Below are 14,667 nucleotides of genomic sequence, written 5' to 3'. Positions count from 1 at the left end.
GTGTCGTCGTTACCTCCCACAAGTGCCGCGTGTTCCTGGAGGCTCCACAGCGGACCTTGTCTAGCATGAGGGGTGTGCCCTGGAAGGGTCCGATCCAGGTGCCCTGGGGAATTCTCTGGGCCGCGCAGATTCCGTACCCAAGCCCGGGAAGTGTACTGGTGCACAGACACACCTACATGCAAGTGATTGATCGATAAAGAGTTTTGACCAGGACATGAAGGTTTTTTTTTCTTTGGTTTGTTTTTTTTTACTCTAAAAAGACAAGTCTTGTCAAGTCATTTAGTTCAAGTCAGGTCATTCAGCAGTTTTAGCCAAACAAGTTCAGAGACTCAAGTCTGACTCAGATCAAGCAATGTCACTCCAATCATTAAAATATGTGACTCGACTCCCCCAACTCTGCGAGGTGCTCACCTCTCGGGGAAGATCTCTGAGCCAGTCAGGAAGGTCGGGAAGGGTGAGGGGTGCCGGAGTGGCGCTGCTGGTGCCCACCAACCTCCTCAGAGAGTGGAGCGGTCCATGCATGGGACACTCACCATTACGGTTGTCCGCACACATGTCGCAGCCTGGAAGGAAAAAAAAAAATCTAAGTTTGGGAATCTTACAGAATCACATTGATATATAAATAATTCACATCCAACTCCCATTGTATTTGGAACTGGTTCACACCACTTCCAAAACTGATTCTGACCTGATTTCACACAATCAGGGTTCAACACTGTCCCCACTGCTTTCACACCCGAGTCAGTCTCAGCCGTTTCACAGTACCTAATCCAAAGTGCGTTAATGCTTTCACATTGGTATATGTTTTATATGTTGATTTTTAGTTGTGATACAGATTAGCTTCACACTTTTTTGGGAAACCTGGTTAATTGATGCATGGTTTAACAAATAATTCACAGTTGCGTCGTATTACCAACTGATACAGACCACTTTCAGTCCTGGTTTGAACTTAATTTCACACAATCTGGTTCACGCACTGTTCCCTCTGCTTTCATAAATACCTCATACTGGATTCACATTAGTTTTAAACCAGATTCATACATTTTGCCTCACATGGTGACACCAACCGCTTTCAAAAGTAGTTCACATCTGATTCCCTTTGTATTCACACCTGATTTGCACCGGTTTCGAGCATGTTTCACACTACCTTATCCATAGTGTACTTGTGCCTGATGCAAAATTTGTTAACACCGGTTAGGGTTACACCTTCCACAGTATGTGATCAAGACTGTCTTCACAATGCTTTTGCAACTAATTTCCATCCCCTAGTTTTCACACGATAAGGTTCACACACTGTGTTCATGCTACTTCCAAAACTATTTCACATCTGATTCCCGTTGTAGTCACAGCTGATCTTCACCAGATTCAAACCTGGTTCACACATTTCAGTCCACGCTGTGTTCATGCTCCTCCGAATGTTCCGGAAGCCGTGTGCTGTTGCTCTTTTGAATAAAACTTTAGTAGTTTTTATTGTTAGTCTTGGCTGCATTGAAATCATTCCTGAGATACTTCTGTCCCGACAGTGGCGGTGCGTCGGGGTGAAACGTGTCAGTCGCAGCGCCAGAGCGTGATGAAGTGTGACACTAATAGCCGTCAATAACTGACGGGCTGATGATTATCTGGACTAAAAAATTCCCAGCAGGAAGTTCCGCTTGTTTTCTCTTATGTTTTTCCCAAAACTGAAATATCGGCGGCGCAGGAACGGTGACGGTCTTTGACGGATGAAGTCATGAAGTACACGGCGGACTTCTTACTGCTCCGCTAAACGGGAACAATGTCAAATAAACATTCCCACTTTGGGACGCACGGGAAATTCTGTGAGTTCACGCATTTTGAATCTCATCTCACAACAAACACAGGCTTGTCTCCACATTGCCGAGCAACAACACTTCACCAAACACACACACACACACACACACATTTATTACATGATAACTGAAAATATAATACATACTCTGCAGACGGTTCATTTCACCATGTGTTGCGTGTACGTGTGTGTTCGGATTTAAATTTTAAGACGAGATGCATTCTCTTATTTTGTATTCGAGTAAATGATATTACATGAGACTGTCTCCATATTCATTTTTTACAGATTGAAAAATACATTTGTAAAGTATTATTTCCTGATTGAAAAACACAATGTCTTGATATACCATTTACATTTACAGGTTATAAACTGCATATGTAGATGAAAAAATTACATTTCTTGAAAATGTGTTGTTTAAATATTTTAACATATTTTATGTTTCACTACTTTTTGTTGTAACACTTGAGTGCCATGAAAGGTGGGTCTTCATAAAATGAGTTATTAGTATTCTTATTCAAGTATTATTTGCTCTTTAATTGCATTTCTTGATTTATACATTAAATTTAAAATAACATTTGTTGGTGAATAACCAAATTTTTAAATAAAAAAATTTCTTGTCAAATCACCTAATTTTGTTATTTCAACACTATATTGGTTCGTTCGATTTCTAAATTCATGAAAAAAAGATTAATAACTACAGATGCTGATGAAAACTGGCATTTGTTGATGACTAAATTAAATTGATAATTTTATCTTGAAACTTATTAAATCCAAACAAAATTTTCTGACTTGTAAATAAATAATTAAACCTATAAATATCTGTATATATTTTTTATTTTTTAAAAAGCAAAAGTTACATTTTTAAGTACATTTGTTGAAGAATTAACAAAGCTAAAGAAAACAAATGCATTGAAATAAAGAAATAATAACAATGGTGAAAAAAAAATTACATTCTTGAAAAAATGTTTTGTTTTGATCAACAGATGACATTACTTGCATAGTAAGTTACATTTGCTGATGAAGAAATTAAATTTGAGTGAAAACACAAATTGCTAAATGAAAAATATTTCATGATGAACTAAGAAAATTTCTTGCTGCAAAACAGATAAATAAACCTAATTTCTTTATTCAAATTAATATTAAAAATAATAATGTTTGATTAATCTATTAAATGTATTGAAATATAAACTACATTTCTTGATTAATTAATTTTGAAGAATGAATTAAATTTATTGATTATAAACAACATTAATGTGTTGTAGTTAAAATTTGAGCAGGTCTTGGGAAAATGGAATTTCTCGAATAAAACATCTGTTGGTAAATGGATGATATTTCTTGATAAGTCAATTTTGGGGGAAGCATAAACTCAAAATCTCGTTGTAAAAACAAAACCTCTTGAAGTGAATTTCTTGATTATAAACGACATAAATGAATAATTTTTTTTAAAAAAAGGTGGCATAACTGACATTGTACCACGGCTCCGAGGCGCTCTTAAAACAGTTCAAAGAAATAAAGTTTATGAAGGTGCATGTTGTTAACATGATGAGGCAGCGAAAAACGCTACAATTTAAGAAAAAGTAAAAAAAAAAGATAACTTTGGATTGATGCAGTAAATTTAAAAGTACAAATGTCAAGATGATCAACTGTATTAATTATGAATTTACAACCTTGTCGTGTGAGTTCTGATATCATGTGACCTCAGCAAAATGTTACTTCTCCTGCATCATTATTATTTTTAGTGTGTGTGTGTGTGTGCGTGTGTGACTGCTTTATTTACACACTAAAGTCTTCGCTCGCTCTCTCTCACACAAACACACACGCGCACACACACACACACACGGATGCGCGTGGCTCCCCCCGGGACCTCCATATGGTTGTGTTGGGATGATAAATAGCGTTCCGCTGGATCGATCCTCCCTCCCCCCACCCTTCTCATCCCCCTCGTCTCCAGCACATCCCCCACTTTGTGCCCCCTACCCCTAAACGCAAAACTATATGCAGCAATTAATTCCCGCTTGTCCCGCCATCCCTCATCGGGTCTGCCGGCGCGTATCGACGCAGATTACTGCTGATGAACCGTTTTATCGCACATGCGCGCACGCGCGCGCACGCACACGCATCTTCATCACGTCACTTCCATGACAAGTTTCAACAGCGTGAAGACGCAGCCACGCCAACGCGGGGGAGGAAGAAAATAACGGCTATTTTATGTCACAACCATTTTAACTTTGGAAATTTGAAATGGCATTAAAATGAAATATTCAGAGTTTTGTGCGAGTGGAAACAAAGGTACTCTGATGCACTTTAATGTGATTTGACGAGATAAAATGATGACTGTGTGACTGTAAAAAAAAAGTGTTAAATGTCAATATATTGTGCATTCAAATTATTTTTTATGATTGACATAATGATATGGAAGCTTGAAATATGCAGTTTTCACATTCAATGATGCATGAAATGCAAATTATTCATTTTACTGATCAATAATTTGAAAGCGAAATCTGATTGATAATCAATCACTGCCTCTGGCCACTGACCTCTGATGTCACGTTGAAAATAACCCACCAACATTTTAAAAATATGTATTTGTCAATGACTTTTTCATTCTGTAACTGAATCTGAGCATTTGAGTTTATTTTAAATAAACATTTGCGATGAATTTCACTCTACTAATTGCAGTTCTCATTTTTTTCAATATTTTAAAATATGCATATCAATGTATTATTATATTAGCATAGCTACTAATAATATGACCATATTATTTCACACTGTCAACACTATTTATATACATATATACAATTACAGTTAATGTCTCAATAAAATAGTTTAATGCAAAAAGTGACCTTTTGTAAAATATTTAATTATAATTAATAAAATAGCCGATAATTTGAGGTATGAAACATTTCAGAATGTTTTCAATTTTAAAGATATTTGAAACCATATGCCTCAATGCAAATTGTAACAGATGAGTTAAAATACAAACTGCAAATTCTGATGATTGAAAAATTAAAAAATGTCTATTAAACTACACCTGGCTTGATACGTAATTTTTACATTGAAATTATAAAGTACTTCAAATAGAGGACAAAATTTTACAAAATTCTAAATACCACACTAAGACAAAAAAATGCTAATTAATCTAATAAAATATTAAGAAATAATTAGAGATACAATATTTGGTAATAATAAAATCCAATTCTTAATTGCATATTAATGAAAAGTACATCATATTATAAAAATACCACTGTCTTAAGAATGACTTTTCCAAATCCATAGATATACATACCTGTAAATAAAATAAATGCAACACAGTATTGAGAGTGTGTTCACACTGGTTCAATTGTCAAAAACATTTGAAATCTAATTGAGAAAGTGTTAACAACTTCAATGTCGAAATTGTGCACGCGCGTTTACGTACGATTGTTGACATCTCCGTTGTGGCTGTTGATGGGTATGATCTCCATCCTTTGTTGTCCGTACAGGAAGTAGTCCAGCTCCTCGGCGGTCAGCTTCATCCTGCCCCCCGCCGCGATCGACGTCGCCGTCTTGCCGCTTTCCTCGCCGCCGCCGCCGATGCTCTTCACGCTAGATGACACCACCCCTACGCCTCCGCAGCTCTGCTCCTTCACCTGCAGTAGGCGGCCCACTGTGGGGTTCTCGGCAGGGGGGACCACCCCCAGCACGTCCCCTCCGGGACCCCCGGGGGCCGCCGGGGCCAGGGTTTGCCCGTAGAGCACCATGTGCTGGGCGAGAGGAAGTTGGGCGACCACGACAGAGGAAGAAGAGGAGGCGGGCGCCAGGGCGGCGGCGGTGGAGACGCCCGACGAGGAGGTGCAGCGCGGAGGGCCCGAGGGCGACGGTAGGGGCGGCTTGAGCGGCGTGTGCGGGAAAAGCTGCTGCCAGTGATGCAGGTACGACGACGCGTCCACTTTGAGAAAGGCCGACGCCGCCGAAGCCGCGGCTGCCGATGCCTCGCCCGGCTTCAGCATGGCGCCGCGCCGTCTGTACGGGGGACATGACAGCTGTCACTCACACTACACGCATTTCACTTCACTATTTATTCACATTTAAATCATGCTTTCCTGCAATAAAAATCCACGACATAATGTACAAACAAGTATTACTTTTCATAAAAAGTCATATTTTGGCCCATAAATGCGTCACAGTCAATATATAACGGCACATTGTAGTCGATGTGAGAACAAATATATGATGACATACTTAATCAATGATTTAAAACCACATAAATGTGTCATATTTAGCGATAAAGAAATGTATGGCAGCGAGTTAAATGATGTTGTAAATATGCCGTAGAGAAATTAATGATGAAGTAAGAATGTCACCTTGAATTCCATGAAACATAAAAATAGATAAACACATCTGTCGAACTTTTAAATAGTTTCGACTGAACGGGTGACCATTGCAAAGTTAAGGAAAAATAATATACGTACATTCATACCTTATGGTAAATTCAATAATCAGAATAATAATGAATAAAGTAATGATAGTTGAAAATACAAATTAATTAATATAAATGTCACATTTATTTCAATAAACCCTAAACATGTCATATTGAATTCATAAAGCATAACTGACCGCGTGATAATGATTGACAGGTCGGAAAAAAAAACTTCATTTAAATACATACGCGTCGTTTTATTGTAAAATGTTGGTTTCCATTTTTTTCTCCAAACAATATGCTTTATTTTGAATAAATGAACGTAAAACTGAAAATAAATAAATACGTGTTTTAGACATCTCTCACATACGCTAAACCGTTCATGATAAATGCAAACAAATTTTAAAAAGCACATGCACATATTTCTGCTAAATACATATTTAAAAAAAAAGATTAAGCCAGAGCACTGAAATTTTGCTAAACGTGTAAAAAGAAAGTGTTAGATTCTTGCGTTTGGTCCACTAGGTCGCACTGCATTGGACCTGTGAGGGATTATTTTTTTAATCTGTCAATGCGTGAATCGCACGCACACACAAAAATAAGATAAAAAAGCCATAAAAGTGCATTGACATTCTTCATCCGTTCATCATTCATATTAATCGATTATTAATATGTTCACATAAATTGTGCAGAGACGCCTACAAAGTTTTTCAACGTCAAAGCAAAAACAACAACACCGTGTTTTAAAAGTAAAAAATACAAATATTGAAATTAAGTGGGGGGCGTGAGGTGGGGGGAAGAGTATGTACGTCATAATTAAAAAAAGAAGAAGAAGAAGAACCTTACCGGTGTACTGAGGCTGTGCGCGCGTGTACAGCTGAGAAGCGCTGACGTCCGACCCCGATTCTTCTTCTTCATGGAGGAACACTCATTCACAGTCTCTCTTTCTCGCTCGCTCCCTCTCTCTCTCTCTCTCTCTCTCTCTCACTCCTCCACCCTAAAGAAGAAGAAGATGAAGAGGAGGAGGAAGATGATGTGTCCCGCACGCCTCTGCGGCCAAAATAAGCATCACGTGACCATGTGCCGCACCCCCCATTTTCTCTCCTTCTCGGACCTCCGACACACACACACCCACACGAGTCCACACATTTTCCCTTGTGACACACAGCCTACATGTGAACTTTGAACTTGCACCCTGACAAGAGACTGAATAGCCGAGAGGAAAGACTGACTTTTTTTTGTGGAAGTTGTACACATTAGAAAAAAAAAAAAGCATGTAACATTCGGTCGCACGTGATTACAATGTGGAGAACTGACATAATTTCCCTCTCCCTTCCTCAAAAACAGTCAAATAATATATGCTACCTTAACACATTTTGACCGTGTGCAACTGATGTAAATCCAAATTCAAAGGACTTTATTTTCTTTTACACTGTTGGAGACTTTTGAAGGTTTTTAAAATGATAAAGAATATGAAAACAAGCTTATTTGCATATAAGGCCCCTCGCACAAGGCACAGGCACCCAACTTGTCATAAATAGAGCTTTCGGTACTTTACACCTTGACTTAGAAATGTAACTTGTTTGGCGGCCAGACTTGTCTCTCAATTTACTCATACGGAATTCATGAAATGAAGTGACGTCCCATTAATCTGGGTCAGAACACAAAAACACATTTCTTCTGATGTGCTCTGATAATAACTGATAATTATTATAATTTCCATTAAGACAAGAGAATGCAAATGAACGGGGGATCCGTGCACTGCAGGGGATATCCTCATCCAAAACATGCGCAAATAGGTACATTTGGAAACCAAATCAGTGAATACATTGGTGGGCCATTTAAGTGGACGTAAAACCATACATATAAATAATACAAATAACCTAGGGAAATATTCGATTTCACAAACTGTGATTACCGTGCATAATTTAGTATTCAGGTGTTGAATGTGCCTCTAAGGGGCGTGGCCTTGTGGGTGAAGTCAGGAGCTGGGGTCAGCGTCGCTCTTCGTCAGTCGTTTCATTTTATACTCATTTATTTGACTCTTTTTCAGACTCTGTAAACGGCTGAAAATGTATCGGTAACTGTGGCTAGCCTTGACGTGAAGCTATCACAGTACCTTTTTTTTTCACCTCACCTGAGCGGCAGCATAGCTGAAGCTTGCAGATAATTTAAAATTTGGCTTGCAAAACAAAGCAAAACATAAGCCAACAACAGTTCATTCACTAAGTTAAACTATTAACTTGCTCATTATGCCTGACTTTGATTCTTACAACTTTGACATCTTCATCTAACACTTTAAAAAACTTTGAACAAGAAAGCCACAATTTTAAGAAACATTCCCTCTGCGGCACATATGTAAAAGCGTGAAAATCTTAATTTATCATGCAATTTTTTTTCTTGATGTAAAAGTATAGATACAAGCCTTAAAACTGAACATGGTTGTCATGTAAATTGTCATGAGATTTCAGCAACGCTCGCGAGGGCCTACTTCAAATGATTCACTTTTTTTTTTGCCTTGTTTGCTTAACTCCAGGTATATCCAAGCTCCAGATTGTTTTTGTCGTTGCATTTTGTGGTTACGACGACTTTTGAAAACATTGCAACAAATAACATGTATTTTATCACTTATGTACAAAAAGTGTTGCTGTCCGATCCTGTAACAACTAACAAAAAACAACACGCAACTAAACTAACGTAACGTGACAGAAAACTATTAATGTAACAAAACTGTAATTCAACTAAAGTAACATAAGTCGCAAAGGTAACATAAATCAATGAATCAATTATCACACAGTTGTAGAAAACAGTTCACGTAACGTAACCAAATGAATACAACTAATGATACGCAATAATTGGAAAGCAAATAATGCAACAACTAACTTAAGACAGCTAACATAAAACAACAAATGTAACGCAACTAGCATAACAGCTACCAGAAAACAACAAACACAGCACATTTGAACTATTTAACATAAGAACAGTTTAAAGCCAACGTAACACAATTGTCATGAGCAAGACTTGGCCACTGCCAAGAGGGGCGTGGCCACGCCACTGCTCTGGGCGGTGACACCTGTCATTTGCTAGCATTTAAGTTGGACTTTTTGTCACTGGCATTTGCCAGTTCGTTGCTTTGTGTTAGTGAGTTGCATTCACTGCCTGTGGGACTCTGCGCTCTACACATAAGTTAGAGTATCCCTAGTCACAGTGATTCTGTGCACTTTTGTTTGTTCCTGTCCTGTTGAGTTGTTAGTTTGCCCCGTAGTCATCGGACCTTGCTGTATGTCTTTTGGATCCCGCATAGCCTAGCGTTTCTGTACCTCTGCCTTGTCGGACTGCTACACCGTGTACGACCCAGTTTCCGGAATAAACTACATTGAACATTATGCCTCAGCCTCGAAGTCCTGCATTTGGGTCCGCCCCCAAACCGGAGGTCCCTGACAACAATTAATGTAACGTAACATAACATAACATAACGAGCAGCTAGCTTTATACGACAGGTAATGCTAACCTAAGCCAACTAACAGAAGGCATCTGACGTAAGACAACTCACGTAACATATCTCACTAGACTAACGGGAACATACGGAGTAACAGAATTCACAGACAACAGTTCAGGTAATGCAACTAACATAACACAACTAGTGTACCACACCAAATACCTACAAAAATTAAAATTCATTGCATATTTTCAGGGAAGTGCCGCTCTCTAGTGGTATCAAGCAGTTTTATGTTTTTGTTTTTTTTTTTGCTTTATTTTTGTTATTTAACTACGGGTTGCTATAACAACGTTTCTTTCCCTTAGCTCTTCCTATTTGACGCACTCGCTTTGCCGTGAAGATTATTACTATTATTACTTAGCGATTGTTATTATTAGCCTTGCTGGTCTTGACTTCCTTAGTAACGTGTGTGTGCATGTGTGTGTGCGTGCATGTGTGCAGAAACGACAGATTATAGCTGAGCTCACAGTGTTATTGGTTCGGTCTTGTTATCCGCGACCCATAGCTTGGTAGCTGTTTGCCACTCACACACGCACGCGCGTGCACACGTGTACATGTATATACACATAAGCAGCACATCAGTCAGCGAGAGCAGGCACGGATAAGGACTGGGCTAAACGGCAGAACACGTAAAGGCCCACATTGTTATGACTAGCGTCGGCGTGACAGACGCCATCCGTCATCCTGGCGAGCGGCTCTGGATTGATAAGGAACAAAAACACAAACACGCCAGCGTCTCTGCATGAACTCTCATGCGGCCCAAAAGACACTTTTTCACTTTTTTTTTTTTTTCAAGAATGCAGACTAGTGGACAGGAGGGAGGCAGGTAGCCCCCGGCGTGTTGCAAGCGAAACAGATGCTAGCTCGAATGCTTTTAAACATACAACCATTATGTTGAACACATGTAGAACAGTCGATTTTTTTTTTAAATGTTAATAAAGCAGTAGCGGCACGGTGAAGGACTGGTTTGAGCGTCTGCCTCACAATTCTGAGGTCTGGGGTTCAAATCCTGGCGCCACCTCTGTGGAGTTAGCATGTCCTCTCTGTGCCTCGGTGGGTTTTCTCCGGGCACTCCGGTTTCCTCCCACATCCTAAAGACATGCATTAATTGGAGACTCTAAATTGCCCTTAGGTGTGATCTTGAGTGCAAATGCTCATTTTTTTCTACGTCCCCTGCAAATGGCTGGCAACCAGTTTAGGGCGCGCCTCCTGCCCGAAAATAGTTGGGAGAGGCTCCAGGTCCAGAGCGCTCTTGCACTCCCGTGACCCTAGTGAGGAGAAGCGGCTCAGAAAATAGATGGATTGGATGGAATAAAATAGTAAAAATAAAAGGATAATAGGACTCAGCATGTTTCCCTGGGGGACACCACATTCCATATCATTTAAGTCATAGCATCTGAAAAGAAGAAAAACAATGAAACAAAACCCGTTCGTCGTGTCATGTGGTTATTGTTTGCAACAATCTTGTGCCGAACAAAAACAACATTTGACTCACTTCTGTTATTATTTTATTTGATCACATCTTCATTTTTGGGGTTTATGAACCTCTTTACCAGATTTCTACATTGACCACATTTGCCAAGTAAATTATCTTTGAAACAAACAAAAATCTATTTAACTAATGTAACGCAACAGGACACAACTAGCACAACGACTAACATATTACACTTAATAACAGAACAATTAATGTAACATAAGTACTGCAACAAAACTGACGGAAAACCAAATCAAGTAACAAAAAAAATACACTAACACACAAGAAAACAATTAACATAAAACAGTAATGTTGCATACTTACATCGAGCAACTTCCATGACACAACAAAAAAACGTTATGAAACACAGGTGACTTAAGACAAATAACAACACACTTTCCAAAAACAACTCGTGTAAAGCAAAAATGTAAATCAACTAGAATACTGACACAATGCAACTAACACCAAAGAAGTGACAGACAACAATTAACATAACACACAAAAATCACACACACATCACAAATGATATAACATAATGTAACAAAAGTAATTTTGACACAATGTCACACCAATTAATTCAATATAAAAACTACTGCTACAACAACAGCACACAACAAACAACTGATGTCACACAATTAAGATAAATCAACTAATGCAACAAAACATAAAACTAAATATGCAAAACAACAAATATTGCTAGACTAACAAAAGACTAATGCCACAAAATAAATTGAACAACATGACGCAATGTCTTGGAGCAGGGGTCTCAAACTCAATTTACCTTGAGGCCGTTGCAGGCAGAGTCTGGCTGAGGCCGGGCCGCAGCCTCGGCACACATGCACACCTGTAATTTAAATTAGAAATGCAAAAAATCAAATTCAATCTTCTCAAACGCCATTTTTAACACAAAATAAAATAAACAAGGATGCTGGTGTAAAAAAGTTGTGTCATGAGCAGGGCTGGAGCACTGCCAGGAGGGGTATGGCGTGGTCACCGCTCTGGGCGGTGCCAACTCTGGCACTCGTCACAGCCGTTGCGCGTTCGGCATGTTAATTGACACCTTATTTTTGTTGCCGTTTTTGTCACGGGCATTTGCCAGTTCATTGGGTTTGCACCGGGTCACCGGGTGCGGACACTGCTTCCGCAATAAAACCCACTGGATATTGTGTCTTTGTCTCGGAGTCCTGCATTTGGGTGCACGTGACAAGTTGTGTGCAAAGTTGTGCAAGTTGTGTGCAGAACCCTCCTTGGCGACGCTCCTATAACTTTCACTCATTCAAAAATGTTTCTCTGGTTGGTGTCACGCCCCCGAGAGCCATACTGTGATTGGTAGTTTCGTGAGCTCCACACACAACACTGTAAAAGTGCCATTCATATAAAACCCAAGGGCCACACTGACAAATTTTCATATTAAGGGGGCGGCCAAAAATATCGTCTCATGAGCCACAAATTGCCCGCAGGCTGCCAGTTTGAGACTGCTGTTTTAGAGTAACATAAATGGCATAATGTAGTTGTTACACAAATAAATGTCTTGTTATTAATTCACCACCACTAACATAATTCTGTAGTAGTTTGTGATTACAAACTGATAACTTTTTAGATTGACTATTATTTTTCATAATATTGTATGAATCTATTAATTGTGCATACTGTAACAATAAAGCAACACAACTGATGTAATATACGTGGAACAACTGTCACATAAAGGAGTAATATAACTAAATAACCCTTGTAACAAAACTAATAAACATTCTGCAAAAAAAGCTATTTAAAATTGGCCACTCTTTTTTTCCTTTAGTTACCATTGGGAGATTAAATATGTTGTGTTTCCTTTTGAATGAACATTAGCAAAGCAAAGAAATTCGTATTTAATTAATAATTAATTTGTATATCGCATTTCAGACAAGGTAAGTCAAAGCGCTTTACATGATTAAAAACATTGAAATACACAAATAAAAAACACTGGAAAAAGTACAATTAAAACAGCTTTTAGTGCAAGGATTACCCATCCATCCATTTTCTATGAGAAAAAAAAAACAGAGTTTTCAACCTGGATATACAACATTCACACTTGGGCCTGCCGTCCCCTCTTTTGGGAATTTATTCCATTTGTGTGCAGCATAATAGCTAAATGCTGCTTCACCATGTTTGCTTCGGACTCTGCCCCCCCACTATTTGACCCGAGTCTGTTGATGTCAGAGCTCTACTGGGTTTGTACTCCGTAGGTATTTGTTTCATGTATTCAGGACTTAAACCATTTAGTGATTTATAGACCAGTAGCAGAACTTTAAAATCGATTCTAAAGCTGACAGGAAGCCAGTTTAAGGACTTTAGAATTGGAGTTAAATGCTCCGACCGCTATGTTCTGGTCACAACTCAAGTTGCAGCATTCTGAACAAGCTGCAGCTGTTGAATGCTCTTTTTAGGGAGCCCAGTCCGAAGACTATTACAATAGTCAAGTCTACTTGAGATAAAAGCATGGATGAGCTTCTCCTGGTCTGCTTAACACATACAAGCCTTCATTCTACATATGTTCTTCAGATGGTAGAAGCCAGTTTTTGTGATTGATTTGATATGACTGTTGAAGATCAGGTCAGAATCTATCAAAACACCAAGGTTTCGGATTTTCTTTGCTTTTTAAAGATAGTGAGTCAAGGTATTTACGAACGACAATCCTTTTTTCTTTATTGCCAAAAACAATGATCTCAGTTTTGTTGTGGTTTAGTTGAGAGAAATGTTGGCTCATCCAAAAATCATTATCTGGTTAAGACACACAACACGACACAATGCACAACATCTCAACTTAACTGTCGTCATCGGGAGACAATGCTAAATATAACTGCGTGTCATCTGCATAGCTATGATAGTCAAAATGAAAGTTCTGGAAAATGTGACCCAAGGGTAGGATATAGAGGCTGAACAGGAGAGTGCCAAGAAACTGACCCTTGAGGGACTCCATTGTCATTGCCATTTGTTGAGATTGAGCACTTCCAATGGTGACAAAGTAGTGCCTTTCCTCCAGGTAGTAGCAGAACCATTAACATTAACATTAATAAGAAACTAATTGTCTATTATTGTTGCTTTTTTGCTTTTAATTGTACAACAGTTGCATATTGTATACAAAAGGTGTTTCTGATGGTGTACCTTTTAATGAATTATCCGCTGGTGGTTTTTCCTAAAGGGACAAAACGAAAAAAACAAAAACAACACAAAGCCAGCATGTGTGTGAAACAAACAAAAAAAGTCATATTTTCCTGCACCACCGAAGTGCGTGAGGTGTGTGTTGTGTTGTTTTTGTATTGTCGTGGAGGAAGCGGCGGGAGGAGAATTAGCTCTTTTCACGCATTGATTAATGACTTTTCCACAGCCCCAGCGCATCGACCGATCGATGAATTAACTGCCCAAATTCATCATTTTCTACAAGGAAAGCTAATTATTTGCACACAAAAACAGCTTATTAACAAGCAAACACACACATACACAGAGCT

The 14,667-nt window shown here is 38.8% G+C and overlaps 1 protein-coding gene across 5 annotated transcripts in view; it reads right to left on the bottom strand.

Annotated features, from left to right (window-relative positions):
* The window catches only part of prdm6 (PR domain containing 6), a 46,808-nt gene that overhangs the window by 26,622 nt on the left and 5,519 nt on the right, over positions 1-14,667 (bottom strand). For all 5 annotated transcript variants that reach the window (XM_061816224.1, XM_061816221.1, XM_061816220.1 and 2 more), the window contains exons 2-6: positions 11,961-12,023; positions 7,053-7,203; positions 5,226-5,809; positions 412-563; positions 14-172 (exon numbers count right to left, since the gene is read on the bottom strand). In XM_061816224.1, the coding sequence (XP_061672208.1) occupies positions 14-172; positions 412-563; positions 5,226-5,796 (882 nt within the window). In that variant the 5' untranslated portion in view covers positions 5,797-5,809; positions 7,053-7,203; positions 11,961-12,023. The remainder of the gene's footprint in view (positions 1-13; positions 173-411; positions 564-5,225; positions 5,810-7,052; positions 7,204-11,960; positions 12,024-14,667) is intronic.

This window comes from Syngnathoides biaculeatus, chromosome 4 (assembly GCF_019802595.1).
Source record: "Syngnathoides biaculeatus isolate LvHL_M chromosome 4, ASM1980259v1, whole genome shotgun sequence".
Classification (NCBI taxonomy): Eukaryota; Metazoa; Chordata; class Actinopteri; order Syngnathiformes; family Syngnathidae; genus Syngnathoides; species Syngnathoides biaculeatus.
This window is presented reverse-complemented; position numbering and strand designations above follow the sequence as displayed.